Here is a 16,257-nt window from a genome sequence, read left to right as displayed (position 1 = left end):
ATCCTACCGATCCTCGACTTCGGCGATGTCATTTACAAAATAGCCTCCAATACCCTACTAAATAAATTGGATGCAGTCTATCACAGTGCCATCCGTTTTGTCACCAAAGCCCCATATACTACCCACCACTGCGACCTGTACGCTCTCGTTGGCTGGCCCTCGCTTCATACTCGTTGCCAAACCCACTGGCTCCAGGTCATCTACAAGACCCTGCTAGGTAAAGTCCGCCCTTATCTCAGCTCGCTGGTCACCATAGCAGCACCCACCTGTAGCCGTCTCTCCTTACAGTTCTCTGCTGCCAATGACTGGAAAGAACTGCAAAAATCACTGAAAATGGAGACTCATATCTCCCTCACTAGCTGTCAGAGCAGCTCACAGATCACTGCACCTGTACATAGCCCATCGGTAAATAGCCCATCCAACTACCTCATCTCCATACTGTTATTTATATATTTATTTTGTTCCTTTGCACCCCAGTATCTCTACTTGCACATTCATCTTCTGCACATTTATCACTCCAGTGTTTAATTGCTATATTGTAATTACTTCGCCGCTATGGCCTATTTATTGCCTTACCTCCCTTATCTTACCTCATTTGCACACACTGTGTATATTTTTCTGTAGCCATAGTACACATAGTAAGCTGGTGCGCACCAATTTGTACTTCACTTTTTAGTATGGAAAACGGCAGTGATGTAAATTACTTAAGTAAAAGTAGTTGAAAGTACTACTTACGTCGTTTTTTGGGGTGTCTGTACTTTACTATTAATATATTTGACTACTTTTACATTTACTTCACTTCTTTCCAAAATAAAATAATGTACTTTTTACTCCATACATTTATCCTGACACCCAAAAGTACTCGTTACATTTTGAATGCTTAGGAGGACAGGAAAATGGTCTAATTCACAAGAGATCACCCCTGGTCATCCCTACTGCCTCTGATCTGGCGGACTCCCTAAACACAAATGCTGAGTTTGTAAATTATGCTTGACTGTTGGAGTGTGCCCCTGGCTGTTCGTAAATAAAAAAAGAAAAGAAAATGGTGCTGTCTGGTTTGCTTAATATAAGGAATTTGAAATGATTTATACTTTTACTTTTGATACATAAGTATATTTTATTATTACATTTACTTTTCATACTTTAGTATATTTAAAACCAAATACTTTTTGTCTTTTACTCAAGTAAGATTTTACTGGGTGACTTTCACTTTAACTTGAGTCATTTTCTAATAAGGTATTGTCACGCCCTGACCTTAGTTTTCTATGTTTTATGTATTATTTTGGGTGTGACGAGGGTGGGTATGCTTGTTCGTCCTGTCTAGGGTTTTTGTATGTCATGGGGTGTTTGTTTGTCTAGGCATATTGTAGGTCTATGGTGGCCTGAATTGGTTCCCAATCAGAGACAGCTGTTTATCGTTGTCTCTGATTGGGGATTCTATTTAGGTTGCCATTTAGGTTTGTGGGTTATTGTCTATGTGTAGTTGCATGTCAGCACTCAGTTATTATAGCGTCACGTTTTGTTAGTTTGTTTAGTGTTTCATTCGTTTATTAAGAAGAATGTATTCAAATCACGCTGCGCCTTGGTCTCCTCGTTACGACAAACGTGACAGGTATTGTCGAGGAAATTCTTACACAGGGACACTCAAAATAAATCTTAAATGAATCATTGTTTATTCTCAGCGCGCTGAAGAGGTTCCAACCAACTCAATGCACCAAGTACACATGTCAATCAGGAGCTCCGCTGGGCAGACCTAGGAGTTGTCTTATATACAGCTATACACAGACAAGTTATATTTGCATGATTTAGCATAATTAATTAATCATTACCATTTTGTTTCATTTGTGTGACCGACCAATACTGTTTCATAACATGTGACAGACCAACACCTCACGAGGCTTCTCCTCTCTAAGCTGAGACCTTGAAACTGAGATATCTTTCACTTGTTCTCAAAACAACATCTGGGAGTACTGCCAACCATAAATTGGTTAATAGAACAGCACATGAATAGAACATATAAATTAGTTATAAGAAAAGCACAAACATTAAAATTCCCATTACAGTATCTTTAATTTTACTCGAGTATGACAATTGAGTAGTTTTTCCACCACTGGAAAACAGCTTTGAGGATTTTTCGACAATATTCACAACATTGACACAATTACAATCTTTAGAAAAAAATCTAATTTAATCAATTGCATGTGAAAAAAACATATTTGAGTGAACATTATCAAGCCAGCAGTAGATAAAACAAGAAAGTTAATTCTCTCCCAAGTTTTAGCTTGCAGCTATCACTGTCTAGCTGGCTAGCTTAGGGATATGTACTTGCCCATACCAGTGACAAACTTAGCTATGTTATCGACATATGACAGTACACAAACAAAATCTAGCTCACTTATTTTGCCAGCTAGAAAGAAACGGCAACAAATTAATTCACAAACGGAAGAAGATCCTAAGATTTTTTTTTTTTTTATGTTCCCTTGGAACAAAATCTACTCCTGCAAAGAAAGCCTGTCCCCAGATCCGCAATCAGATCCATAACCAGAATATCACATTTCTATTTAGTCCACATGCAGGATCTATAGAAAACTCCCCCGGTGCCCCAGACACCATCCAACGACCCATCCACACACACACAGAGAGCCTAAGTGCAGACAGCCAGAGGCTCCCAAAACACAACACATGCAGCAAGCTCCAGAAATAAACTTTCCCATTGGGCAAAATCCACAATCCAACCCTCTAAAGAAATCTGGCACCTTTCTCTGAAATTCTACCAGATCCACAATCGAATACCTGGCCAAAGCGTCACATTTTGGGTTAGCCCACCGTCCACACACAGACACACACACACACAGTTTCGGGCCCAGCCACAGGGCTCTATACTTAAGCAATAAGTCCCGAGGAGGTGTGGTATATGGTGAATATACCACGGCTAAGGGCTGTTCTTTTCCACGACGCAACGCGGAGTGCCTGGACACAGTCCTTAGCCATTGTATATTGGCCATATACCATACCTCCATCGCGACAAAAACTATTTTACTCTTTTCCCATAGGTTTCTACTATCTATAGTATGACAGCACCAGCAGTTAGCTACCAACAGCTGGCAGACATGTTAATTTGGTTACTTCAGCATTAATCTGTGTTATTTAGATGGAAATGCGGTACCTCTATAGCTATCTAGCGTTAGCATAGAGGTAGTAAGCAAGGTCTTTAACTTACCTGGTGAAGCCCTGATAATGCTCTGTCTCTGCTGGTCCTGCTGGCTTTGTGATACTTTATAACCACGTTGTTGGTAGGGACAGCACTACATTTGAAAAGCAATGTTTTTCTGAAGCTATCCTTCCATTGTTGGTAGCCGTGGAAGTTCTCAAGGATGAAATGTTCCCCGCAGATTGACGAATAGATGCCCAATTCCCCCGCCTCATTTTTACAAATGTATTCTTCTTTTTACGAGGTGGTTCATTTGCGTGCCCATAGAAAGATACTCACATGTGCATATCAAGTGTTGCTACACCCTGCATCTACACAAAGCTTGGCCATCTTGATGAATAACAATGGAATTGCTAGCTAGCGCCATACTACTGACCCACAAATGTATTGTTGTTGTTTTTTACCCACAAGTACATGAAGGGTGAGCATGGATTTTATTCCCTCACCATGTGACGCGGAGCTTTGTGGGATTGCTTCCAAAGTTAGACCTGATTTGGAGAAAGCCTCAAACACAACTTTGAGAACAATATTACACTATTATAAAAATATATTTAAGTGTTTGTATTTTGGGGATGTTTTCTCGGGGTGCTCTAAGGTACAATTATATGCGTTTCTGTAATTGAGAAATTGCTGCTACTTGCCCTCTCAGGAGTGCGTGCTTAGTCCACTCCTGTACTCTTTGTTCACCCACGACCGCGTGGCTGCGCACAACTCCAACACCATCATTAAGTTTGTTGACAACACAGTGTAGTGCCAACAACCTTTCCCTCAACGTCAGCAAGACAAAATAGCTTTATGGAGGGCTACAGTAAACGGCGGGCTGAGAACGGCCCCATTCATATCGACGGGGCTGTAGTGGAGCAGGTCGAGAGCTTCAAGTTACTCTGTGTCCACATCACTAAGGATCTATCATGGTCCACACACATCAACACAGTTGTGAAGAGGGCACGACAACGCCTCTTCCCCCTCAAGAGGTTGAAAAGATTTGACATGGACTCTCAGATCTTCAAAAGTTCTACAGCTGCACCATTGAGAGCATCTTGACTGACTGCATCACTGCTTGGTATGGCAACTGTTTGGCATCAAACCGGAAGGCGCTACAGATGGTAGTGCGTAGGCCCAATACATCACTGGGGCCGAGCTCCCTGCCATCCAGGACCTCTATACCAGGCAGTGTCAGAGGAAGTGCCTAAAAATGGTCAAAGACTCCAGCCACCCAAGTCATATACTGTTCTCTCTGCTACCGCATGGCAAGCGGTACCGATGAACCAAGTCTGGAACCAACAGGATACTGATCAGCTTCTACCCCCAAGCCATAAGACTGCTAAAAAGTTAGTTAAATAGTTAACCAAATAGCTACCCGGACTATCTACATTGACCCTTTTGGCACTAACTTTTTTGACTCATCATATACACTGCTGCTACTGTTTATTGTCTGTCACTTTATTCCTAGTTATATATTATTATTATTTGTATAATTTTTTTTCCACCTTTATTTAACCAGGTTGGCAAGTTGAGAACAAGTTCTCATTTACAATTGCGACCTGGCCAAGATAAAGCAAAGCAGTTCGACTCATACAACAACACAGAGTTACACATGGAGTAAAACAAACATACAGTCAATAATACAGTAGAAAAAATAAGTACACCGCTCAAAAAAATAAAGGGAACACTTAAACAACACAATGTAACTCCAAGTCAATCACACTTCTGTGAAATCAAACTGTCCACTTAGGAAGCAACACTGATTGACAATACATTTCACAGGCTGTTGTGCAAATGGAATAGACAACAGGTGGAAATTATAGGCAATTAGCAAGACACCCCCAATAAAGGAGTGGTTCTGCAGGTGGTGACCACAGACCACTTCTCAGTTCCTATGCTTCCTGGCTGATGTTTTGGTCACTTTTGCTTTCACTCTAGTGGTAGCATGAGACGGAGTCTACAACCCACACAAGTGGCTCAGGTAGTGCAGCTCATCCAGGATGGCACATCAATGCGAGCTGTGGCAAGAAGGTTTGCTGTGTCTGTCAGCATAGTGTCCAGAGCATGGAGGCGCTACCAGGAGACAGGCCAGTACATCAGGAGACGTGGAGGAGGCCGTAGGAGGGCAACAACCCAGCAGCAGGACCGCTACCTCCGCCTTTGAGCTGGAGGAGCACTGCCAGAGCCCAGCAAAATGACCTCCAGCAGGCCACAAATGTGCATATGTCTGCTCAAACGGTCAGAAACAGACTCCATGAGGGTGGTATGAGGGCTCGACGTCCACAGGTGGGAGTTGAGCTTTCAGCCCAACACCGTGCAGGACGTTTGGCATTTGCCAGAGAACACCAAGATTGGCAAATTCGCCACTGGCGCCCTGTGCTCTTCACAGATGAAAGCAGGTTCACACTAAGCACATGTGACAGACGTGACAGAGTCTGGAGACGCCGTGGAGAACGTTCTGCTGCCTGCAACATCCTCCAGCATGACCGGTTTGGCGGTGGGTCAGTCATGGTGTGGGGTGGCATTTCTTTGGGGGGCCGCACAGCCCTCCATGTGCTCGCCAGAGGTAGCCTGACTGCCATTAGGTACCGAGATGAGATCCTCAGACCCCTTGTGAGACCATATGCTGGTGCGGTTGGCCCTGGGTTCCTCCTAATGCAAGACAATGCTAGACCTCATGTGGCTGGAGTGTGTCGGCAGTTCCTGCAAGAGGAAGACATTGATGCTATGGACTGGCCTGCCCGTTCCCCAGACCTGAATCCAATTGAGAACATCTGGGACATCATGTCTCGCTCCATCCACCAACGCCACGTTGCACCACAGACTGTCCAGGAGTTGGCGGATGCTTTAGTCCAGGTCTGGGAGGAGATGCCTCAGGAGACCATCCGCCACCTCATCAGGAGCATGCCCAGGCGTTGTAGGGAGGTCATACAGGCACGTGGATGCCACACACACTACTGAGCCTCATTTTGACTTGTTTTAAGGACATTACATCAAAGTTGGATCAGCCTGTAGTGTGGTTTTCCACTTTCATTTTGAGTGTGACTCCAAATCCAGACCTCCATGGGTTGATAAATTTGATTTCCATTGATAATTTTTGTGTGATTTTGTTGTCAGCATATTCAACTATGTAAAGAAGAATATTTCATTCATTCAGATCTAGGATGTGTTATTTTAGTGTTCCCTTTATTTTTTTGAGCAGTGTATATAAAATGTGAGCAAATGAGGTGAGATAAGGGAGGTAAAGGCAAAAAAAGGCCATGGTGGCGAAGTAAATACAATATAGCAAGTAAAACACTGGAATGGTAGATTTGCAGTGGAAGAATGTGCACTGTAAATATAGAAATAATGGGGTGCAAAGGAGCAAAATAAATAAATACAGTAGGGGGAGAGGTAGTTGTTTGGGCTAAATTATAGATGGGCTATGTACAGGTGCAGTGATATGTGAGATGCTCTGACAGCTGGTGCTTAAACCTAGTGAGGGAGATAAGTGTTTCCAGTTTCAGAGATTTTTGTAGTTCATTCCAGTTATTGGCAGCAGAGAACTGGAAGGAGAGACGGCCAAAGGAAGAATTGGTTTTGGGGGTGTCCAGAGAGATATACCTGCTGGAGCGCGTGCTACAGGTGGGTGCTGCTATGGTGACCAGCGAGCTGAGATAAGGGGGGACTTTACCTAGCAGGGTCTTGTAGATGACCTGGAGCCAGTGGGTTTGGCGACGAGTATGAAGCGAGGGCCAGCCAACGAGAGCGTACAGGTCGCAGTGGTGGGTAGTATATGGGGCTTTGGTGACAAAACGGATGGCACTGTGATAGACTGCATCCAATTTATTGAGTAGGGTATTGGAGGCTATTTTGTAAATGACATCGCCGAAGTCGAGGATCGGTAGGATGGTCAGTTTTACAAGGGTATGTTAGGCAGCATGAGTGAAGGATGCTTTGTTGCGAAATAGGAAGCCAATTCTAGATTTAACTTTGGATTGGAGATGTTTGATGTGAGTCTGGAAGGAGAGTTTACAGTCTAACCAGACACCTAGGTATTTGTAGTTGTCCACATATTCTAAGTCAGAACCGTCCAGAGTAATGATGTTGGACGGGCGGGCAGGTGCAGGCAGCGATCGGTTGAAGAGCATGCATTTAGTTTTACTTGTATTTAAGAGCAATTGGAGGCCACGGAAGGAGAGTTGTATGGCATTGAAGCTCGTCTGGAGGGTTGTTAACACAGTGTCCAAAGAAGGGCCAGAAGTATACAGAATGGTGTCGTCTGCGTAGAGGTGGATCAGAGACTCACCAGCAGCAAGAGCGACATCATTGATGTATACAGAGAAGAGAGTCGGTCCAAGAATTGAACCCTGTGGCACCCCCATAGAGACTGCCAGAGGCCCGGACAATAGGCCCTCCGATTTGACACACTGAACTCTATCAGAGAAGTAGTTGGTGAATCAGGCGAGGAAATCTATTGAGAAACCAAACCTACCTCAATTACCTCGTACCCCTGCACATCGACTCAGTTCTGGTACCCTGTTAATATAGCCATGTTATTACCTTCTACTCCTGCGCATTGACTTGGTACTGGTACTCCATGTACATAGCCATGTTATTACCTCGTACCCCTGCACATTGACTCAGTACTGGTACCCCGTGTATATAGCCATGTTATTACCTCATACCCCTGCACATTAACTCAGTAATGGTACCCCGTGTATATACCCATCTTATTACCTCGTACCCCTGCACATTGACTCAGTACTGGTACCCCGTGTATATAGCCATGTTATTACCTCAACCCCTGCACATTGACTCGGTACTGGTAGCCCGTGTATATGTAACAGGTGTGAAATGGCTAGCTAGTTAGCAGGGTGCGCGCCAGTAGTGTTTCAATCGGTGACGTCACTTGCTCTGAGACCTTGAAGTAGTTCTTTCCCTTGCTCTGCAAGGGCCACGGCTTTTGTGGAGCGATGGGTAATGATGCTTCGAGGGTGGCTGGTGCGAATGTGTGCAGAGGTTCCCTGATTCGAGCCCAGGTAGGGGAAAGGAGAGGGACGGAAGTTATACTGTTGCATTGATGCTTTTGACCCGGATTACTGGTTGCTGCGGAAAAGGAGGAGGTCAAAATCGGGGTGAGTGTAACCGGTGTGAAATGGCTATCTTGTTAGCGGGGTGCGCGCTAATAGCGTTTCAATCGGTGATGTCACTTGCTTTGAGACCTTGAAATAGCTGTTTCCCTTGCTCTGCAAGGGCCGCGGCTTTTGTGGAGCGATGGGTAATGGTGCTTCGAGGGTGACTGTTGTCGATGTGTGCAGAGGGTTCCTGATTCGAGCCCAGGTAGGGCGAGGAGAGGGACGGAAGCAATACTGTTACATATATAGCCATGTTATTACCGCGTACACCTGAACATTGACTCGGTACTGGTAGCCCGTGTATATAGCCATGTTATTACCTCGTACCCCTACACATTGACTCGGTACTGGTACCCTGTGTATATAGCCATGTTATTACCTCGTACCCCTACACATTGACTCGGTACTGGTACCCTGTGTATATAGCCATGTTATTACCTCGTACCCCTACACATTGACTCGGTACTGGTACCCTGTGTATATAGCCATGTTATTACCTCGTACCCCTACACATTGACTCGGTACTGGTACCCTGTGTATATAGCCATGTTATTACCTCGTACCCCTGCACATTGACTCGGTACTGGTAGCCCGTGTATATAGCCATATTATTACTTCGTACCCCTACACATTGACTCGGTACTGGTACCCTGTGTATATAGCCATGTTATTACCTCGTACCCCTACACATTGACTCGGTACTGGTACCCTGTGTGTATAGCCATGTTATTACCTCGTACCCCAACACATTGACTCGGTACTGGTACCCTGTGTATATAGCCATGATATTACCTCGTACCCATACACATTGACTCGGTACTGGTACCCTGTGTATATAGTCATGTTATTACCTCGTACCCCTACACATTGACTCGGTACTGGTACCTCGTGTATATAGCCATGTTTTTACCTCGTACCCCTGCACATTGACTCGGTACTTGTACCTCGTGTATATAGCCATGTTATTACCTCGTACCCCTGCACATTGACTCGGTACTTGTACCTCGTGTATATAGCCATGTTATTACCTCGTACCCCTGCACATTGACTCGGTACTTGTACCTCGTGTATATAGCCATGTTATTACCTTGTACCCCTACACATTGACTCGGTACTTGTACCTCGTGTTTATAGCCATGTCATTACCTCGTACCCCTGCACATTGACTCGGTACTTGTACCTCGTGTATTTACTGTAGCCATGTTTCCGTTACTCATTGTATCTATTATTGTGTTTTTATAACTTTTTTTACTTTTCTATTATTTCTCTATTTTCTTTCTTTCTGCACTGTCGGGAAGGGCCTGTAAGTAAACATTTCACTGTTAGTGTACACCTGTTATTTACGAAGAATGTGATGAATACAATTTGATTTGCTGTGTGAGGGAGAACTTCATTTTAACAAAGTGTTACAGGTTCAGGCTGTTTGTTGTACTTGAGAAAAAGTATTCAAATGCAATTTGTTTTCATATCCTGAGAAAATGTAATAATGCCATTGCTAATTCCTGTCTGCCAAAAACATTTGAAACAAAAGACAATACCATAGAAATATGTATTAGAAATCAATGAATGAATACAATGAAAGACCAAAGGGCTTAAGAAATGAGAAATGAGGTCCAGAATGTTTCGAAAGTAGTAGATAATGAGAAATTAGGTCCAGAATGTTTCAAAAAGCTACTTGCTTTTATTATTTTCTATGCATTCACAAATACATGATGAAGTTACAGTAAGAAGGGAAGTGTCTATGTTACAGTTTCCCTGATTAAAGCCATCCCAAACTCATTTCTGTTACTGTATATCACAAGCAACACAAAAGAAAACACTTCAATATACTGTACTATATACTCCTTTCAAATGTTTAACAGTAATTAACACTAGAATAGCCTTGTCTCGAGGGACTCCCCTTCGAGCCAATGACCCTCCCCCCGCACTCTCAGTTCTTTAGCTTACTTTATTATTTCATGTCTATTGCTTCTGATATTGTTATGTAGACCAGACTGTTGTCTCTTTCCAATTATATGACATTTGATTGTCCATTTTTTTATATTCTTCTACATATTCCTTGCCAATATGCACTGACTCCCTATTCGCCAGTATCTAATCAACTATCTGTTTGCACCTGTTGTGCCTGTTACGCACATAACCTGTCTTCATAATTTATTTGTACAGCACTGATGGAGGCATGAGGTCAAAACGTCTAATCCGTTTTTGTTTTCTAGCACCTTTTTGTATTCTTTTGAGCATTGATTAAATTAAGTGCATTATTTTTGCATCTCCTTGGGTTATTCCTTTTCATGGTTTTGAGTGCAAGTACCTTTTGAACTCTACATACAGTGCCAGTCAAAAGTTTGGACACACCCACTCATTCAAGGGTTTTTCTTAATCTTTACTGTTTTCTACATTGTAGAATAATAGTGAAGACATCAAAACTATGAAATAACTCATATGGAATAATGTAGTAACAAAAAAATTGTTAAACAAATCAAAATATATAGATTCTTCATAGTAGCTACACTTTGCCTTGATGACAGCGTTGCACACTCTTGGCATCCTCTCAACCAGCTTCACCTGGAATGCTTTTCCAACAGTCTTGAAGGAATTCCAACATATGCTTAGAACGTGTTGGTTGCTTTTCCTTCACTCTGCGGTCCAACTCATCCCAAAACATCTCAAATGGGTTGAGGTCGAGTGATTGTGGAGGCCAGGTCATCTGATGCAGCACCCCATCACTCTCCTTCTTGGTCAAATAGCCCTTACACAGCCTGAAGTTGTGTTGGATCATTGTCCTGTTGAAAATCAAATGATCCCACTAAGCACAAACGAGATGGGATGGCGTATTGCTGCAGAATGCTGTGGAAGCCATGCTGGTTAAGTGTGCCTTGAATTGAACATAAATCACAGACTGTGTCACCAACAAAGCACCATCACACCTCCTCCTCCAACCTTCACGGTGGGAACAACATGTGCGGAGATCATCCGTTCACCTACTTTGCATCTCACAAAGACACGGCGGTTGGAACCAAAAATCAAAAATTTGGACTCATCAGACCAAAGGACAGATTTCCACTGCTCTAATGTCCATTGCTCGTGTTTTTTGGACAAAGCAAGTCTCTTCTTCTTATTGGTGTACTTTTATAATGGTGTCTTTGCAGCAATTCGACCATGAAAGCCTGACTCACGCAGTCTCCTTTGAACAGTTGATGTTGAGATGTTTCTGTTACTTGAACTCTGTGAAGCATTTATTTGGGATGCAATTTCTGAGACTGGTAACTCTAATGAACGTATCCTCTGCAGCAGAGGTAACTCTGGGTCTTCCTTTCTTCCTGTGGCGGTCCTCATGAGAGGCAGTTTCATCATAGAGCTTGATGATTTTTGCAACTACACTTTCAAAGTTCTTGAAATTTACCGCATTGACTGACCTTTATGTCTAAAAGTAATGATGGACTGTCGTTTCTCCTTGCTTATTTGAGCTGTTCTTGCCATAATATGGACTTGGTCTTTTACCAAATAGGGCTTTCTTCTGTATACCACCCCTACCTTGTCACATCACAACTGATTGGCTCAAACGCATTAAGAAGGGTAAAGAATCCACAAATTAACTTTTAACAAGGGACTCCTGTTAATTGAAATGCATTCCAGGTGACTAACTCATAGCTCATCATTCTAGGAAGTAGGAGACAGATCTGGTGACTTGAGATGTGGTCTATGACATTGTGATGTTATTCTGACTACACCTCAGCATTGGCTCTTCATGAAGGGAAGTGCTACAGTCTGTGTGATAACATTTCTTTCAGTGGACCCATAGAAGAGTCAGAAAACCTGCACATTGTCACTTAGTTTTTTGTGCTTCAAACAAAAAGTAGTAGATAAAGAAAATTACACACAATGACTGTTTTTCAAATAACCAACAGATGATTTAATGTTGATGGATTTGGCTATAAATCTATGTACCAACTACAGTAACATATGAAAATAAAAATGACTCCATGGTTACACATAAAATGCATTTCTCATTATTTTGATTATTAAGTAGTCACATATTTGTAGTTCAGCCAGAGCAATATGTAGAGCTTGTCAAAGTTACCATTTGTAATAATTATTTGGCAAGTTATTAAAATGAGGTCCAGAATGTTTTAAAAGTAGTAGATAATGAGAAATGAGGTCCAGAATGTTTCAAAAATGGTAGATTCTGAAAAATAATGTCCAGGATTTTTTTAAAGTAGTAGTTAATGGAAAATGAGTTCCAGGATGTTTTAAAAGTTGCTTGCTTGTATTTCTATGAATTCAAAATCACACAAATACGCTATATTAAAGCATAATAAAGTTAAGAAGGAAAGTGTTTTGTTACCTTTCACCATTTAACAAGTCTTCCCAATATTATACATTTAGGTTACTGTATGTCACAAGCAACATAAAACAAAACACCGCAATGCAGTACACTGTACTATAAGCTCATTTAAAATTCTAAATGATAATAAAAGCTTAATTAAACCTTAAAAGAGCAAAATCAAATATTTTCAATGGTAAGCAATATTAAATCATCATCAGGTAATCTCACTACCTAGTTGGTCTCCATAGCACCTCTCAGGACATTAACACCCTCATCTGAGTCCCACCATGATCCACCTGAGACTGCATACACTCTGCTTACTCAACATCATCGAGAGAGAGAGAGAGAGAATTAAGCAGAATAAAATGAGAAACCTATTAAACAAAATACCTTCAATAAAGGTACAATGGTGCATTACTAACCTTCTTCATGATGATAGGTTTCCTTCTTGTAGAAACAGTATGATCCCAGACAGATTGCCAGCAGAATGAATACTTCAACAAGTTGGAAATAAACAAACACACTGACTCCTGGTTCTAGGGAACAGAAGGGAGACAGAATGACACATAAATTAAGTATTCAGCTAATTTTGACAAGCTATGTGTTTGAAAAATTGTCAAAAATCTGATTTATTGAAGTTTCCATGTTGTCTATATTAAAGAAAATATCAAAGGGTTGCAAAAGGGACTAATTTCGTAGAACGACCCTAAAGGTCATGATGACAATGACGATGAAGTCAATCATCATCATCATTAATATCAATATAATCATGTATTATTTTGCATGATGTGTCTGCTAAACTAAACAAAGTGACACAGAGAGTACAGGGTTGACAATGTGAGAGTACAGTAGCTTACCTGGACAAGGTGAGATTATCTTGCTGATAGAATCACTGCTGATGTAGTTTCTGATGGTACAGGTGAGATTTCCTGACAGGCCTTTCTTCAGAGTGATGGTGTTTGTCTCGTTATCAGAAGAGGCCTTAGTGTCTCTCAGCGTCTGTCCATCCAGAGTCCAGCTGTACTGGGGACCATCCCCCTCAGAGGAGCAGGACACCCTCATCTCTCCATGGGACAGACACTCAGAGGACAGCTGAGGACAGGACACTGGAGCTGTGGGGGAAGAAGGATATGTAACTGTAGTAAGAGGGCAAAACACAACACCAGCCATTCTTCTTGAAAGCCACAGAAACTACTGTAGTCAACAGGAACAGCAGATTCATGACACACAATGACTGCATTTCAAATAACCAACAGATTATTTAATGTTGATGGATGTGGTTATGACTCTATGTACCAACTACAGTAGACTATGACAATAAAAATGACTCCATGCATTTCTCATTATTTGTATTATTAGGTAGTCACATATTTGTAGTTTAGCCAGAGCAATAGCTTGTCAAAGTTACCATTTGTAATAATTATTTGGCAAGTTATTTATTTACCTTCGATGAACAGTTGTAGTCCCCTGGTCCCTAGTGCTACCCCTGATGAATTAAATGTTTCTAGCAGGTATTCACCAGAATCATTCCTTCTTGTGTTATTTAACCTAAATATCCCATTGTTTATAAAGAAGTGTACTCTGTCTTTAATGGGGGTGTCTTTTATTACCACTTTGTCCTTCTTCATTTTGAATATCTCTGTTTTAGCACCAGTTGAGCCTTTCCAAAATGAGAGTTCATCATATCTCATGGCATCAGTCACCAGCTGGAGATACACAGTTCCTCCCAGAGCTCCATAACACTGAGATCCATCTTCTCTAGCATCACAGGAAGTCTCCAAGCCTGAAGATCAAGAAGAAAAGACACTGTAGTGACTATCACTGTTCTAACCCATGTCAAGTCATGTATCATTTTACAGACGAGGATACAAGCGGCTAACAGTATAACCAAACCAACAGCATCAACGTGATAGGGATCATTAAGTCAGTGATCATTATCATGGGACAATGAATAAAGAGACAACTGTCTTCCACAGTGTTCTGAATATTGTCTATCATCATCCGTCATTTCTGCTACATGATATACTCCTGATATTATATTCTACATAAAAGAAGAGGGAAGTCAACACATATAAAGATGTTTCTTACCATGAGACACTCCTGCTGAGATCACCAACAGTCCTAAAACAGCCTCCATGTCTCTTCACAACGCAGGGTCTCAGTTTATCAAATTAACTTTGGTACTTCAACAAAGTCCTCTATTTTCTATTCAGAGCTGAATTTCCATAATCTGGCAATGTTTTACGGCATAAACAAAAACCAATGCAAGGATAGTATGAGAGAGAGCTGTTCCTGCCACTCAGAATAATTCACCCATTGTGTGACAAGCAAAAGAAGAGGTGTAATTTTGACCCTATTCATAGGTTCTGACTCAGAGGAAAGAGGAAGAGCCTCATCAAAGTCTCACTTCTTCATTATATGAACAGCCAGTGGTGACCCATAATTCAGAGCAGGTGGGACACCTATTTTGAGTCCACCTGTTTATCTAGCTTTTTTTGTTGTTGCCTGTTTTGCATGTTATTTTGGTATTAATACGTGTTACATATCAGTTTGCAAACAATGTAATTGACTTAATAAAGTCGCATACAAACATTTTATTTTTTTAGCTTTCTTGAGTAAGGCAGCTCCAAAATGCAGGTGTTTCAGCCTAGCTCAGGGCTTTCTGTGGTGGAAAATATGGAGCGCAGGGGTTGGTGAAGTTCTCTAGTTGCGCCTTGATTGGCTCAGTGTTCTGTCACTCATGGGGAAGCTAGATCACCGCAAAATCGAAAATTCAAGACCCTTCCTTGAGTGCTGCCATAGAGTTACATTAGAAGTGCCCTTCCAAGAAGGGCCACAGGTGAAATAACATCAAATCACGTTATATCTACCGTAGCATTGATTGGACTGATCATGTCAACATCAAACTTTCAAAATCTTAGCTAGCAATCATCATCATGAATCAAGTGGACAATCTACTGGCAAACCCTTTTAAAAACTTGTCATATGAAGAGAAATTATGAAGAGAAAGTATAGATAAAATGTATCGGCGCTCATAGCAAATTCAACAATGAGTGGTTTGGAAGGAATCAGTGGCTAACTGCAAGCGTTCTAAAGCAATCACTAGCTAGCTATTCAGTGGAGTGGGTGTGTGGTCCAGGTCTGGGTTTAAGGGTCTCTTTTCCTATCTTAAATGGATTAACATTCAACATTGGCCATGCTGTCAATCCAGCATGACTTCTGCCTTGTTCAAAACAACTGGAATCTCAGAATTGGGAAATCTCAGACTCAGTGAGTTCAGGAAAACTGGGAACTCAGAAATCGTGACGTCAGTGATCTTCAGGTCGGAGCTCTGGAAAGAGGCCCGAGTTCCCAAAACATATTTTCCCAGTCGGAGCCCATAAATCCAGAGAATGACAGACTTTGATGACAAAATTTTCCCACAAAGGACCGCTGCGCCACCTTCCTGTTCAAGTGACCACAGCACAACAAGATGAGTCCAAAAATGTATTATATGCTTCTGCATGAATTATGTAATATGCCAGGGAGATATGTATACCGTAGCTAAGAAAGTAATACTGAGTGTATGTTGTGTAGTGAGCTGTTAATTTGGTCCCTTTCCCCCTCATCATTTAGCC

The 16,257-nt window shown here is 41.8% G+C and overlaps 1 protein-coding gene across 1 annotated transcript; it reads right to left on the bottom strand.

The window, feature by feature from the left end:
- Positions 1–4,226: 4,226 nt before the first annotated feature.
- LOC139581902 (uncharacterized) lies at positions 4,227–14,957 on the bottom strand. Its single transcript, XM_071412101.1, has 4 exons — positions 14,729–14,957; positions 14,085–14,423; positions 13,498–13,752; positions 4,227–4,372 (listed from the first exon to the last, which is right to left on the bottom strand). Exons 1-4 carry the CDS (start codon positions 14,775–14,777, stop codon positions 4,227–4,229), a joined length of 789 nt encoding a protein of 262 aa, XP_071268202.1. The 5' UTR covers positions 14,778–14,957.
- Between the last annotated feature and the right edge of the window lie 1,300 nt (positions 14,958–16,257).

This window comes from Salvelinus alpinus, chromosome 7 (assembly GCF_045679555.1).
Source record: "Salvelinus alpinus chromosome 7, SLU_Salpinus.1, whole genome shotgun sequence".
Taxonomy (NCBI): Eukaryota; Metazoa; Chordata; class Actinopteri; order Salmoniformes; family Salmonidae; genus Salvelinus; species Salvelinus alpinus.
Note: the sequence above shows the minus strand (reverse complement) of the source record. Positions and strands in the feature narration are given on the sequence as shown.

Coding starts and splice junctions, on each gene's coding strand:
- LOC139581902 (XM_071412101.1), bottom strand. CDS start 14,777: ATGGAGGCTGTTTTAGGACTGTTGGTGATCTCAGCAGGAGTGTCTCAT. Junction 13,753..14,084: donor ACTACAACTGTTCATCGAAG/GTAAATAAATAA, acceptor CTTCCCCCACAG/CTCCAGTGTCCTGTCCTCAG. Junction 4,373..13,497: donor GATAATCTCACCTTGTCCAG/GTAAGCTACTGT, acceptor TGCCTGGTATAG/AGGTCCTGGATGGCAGGGAG.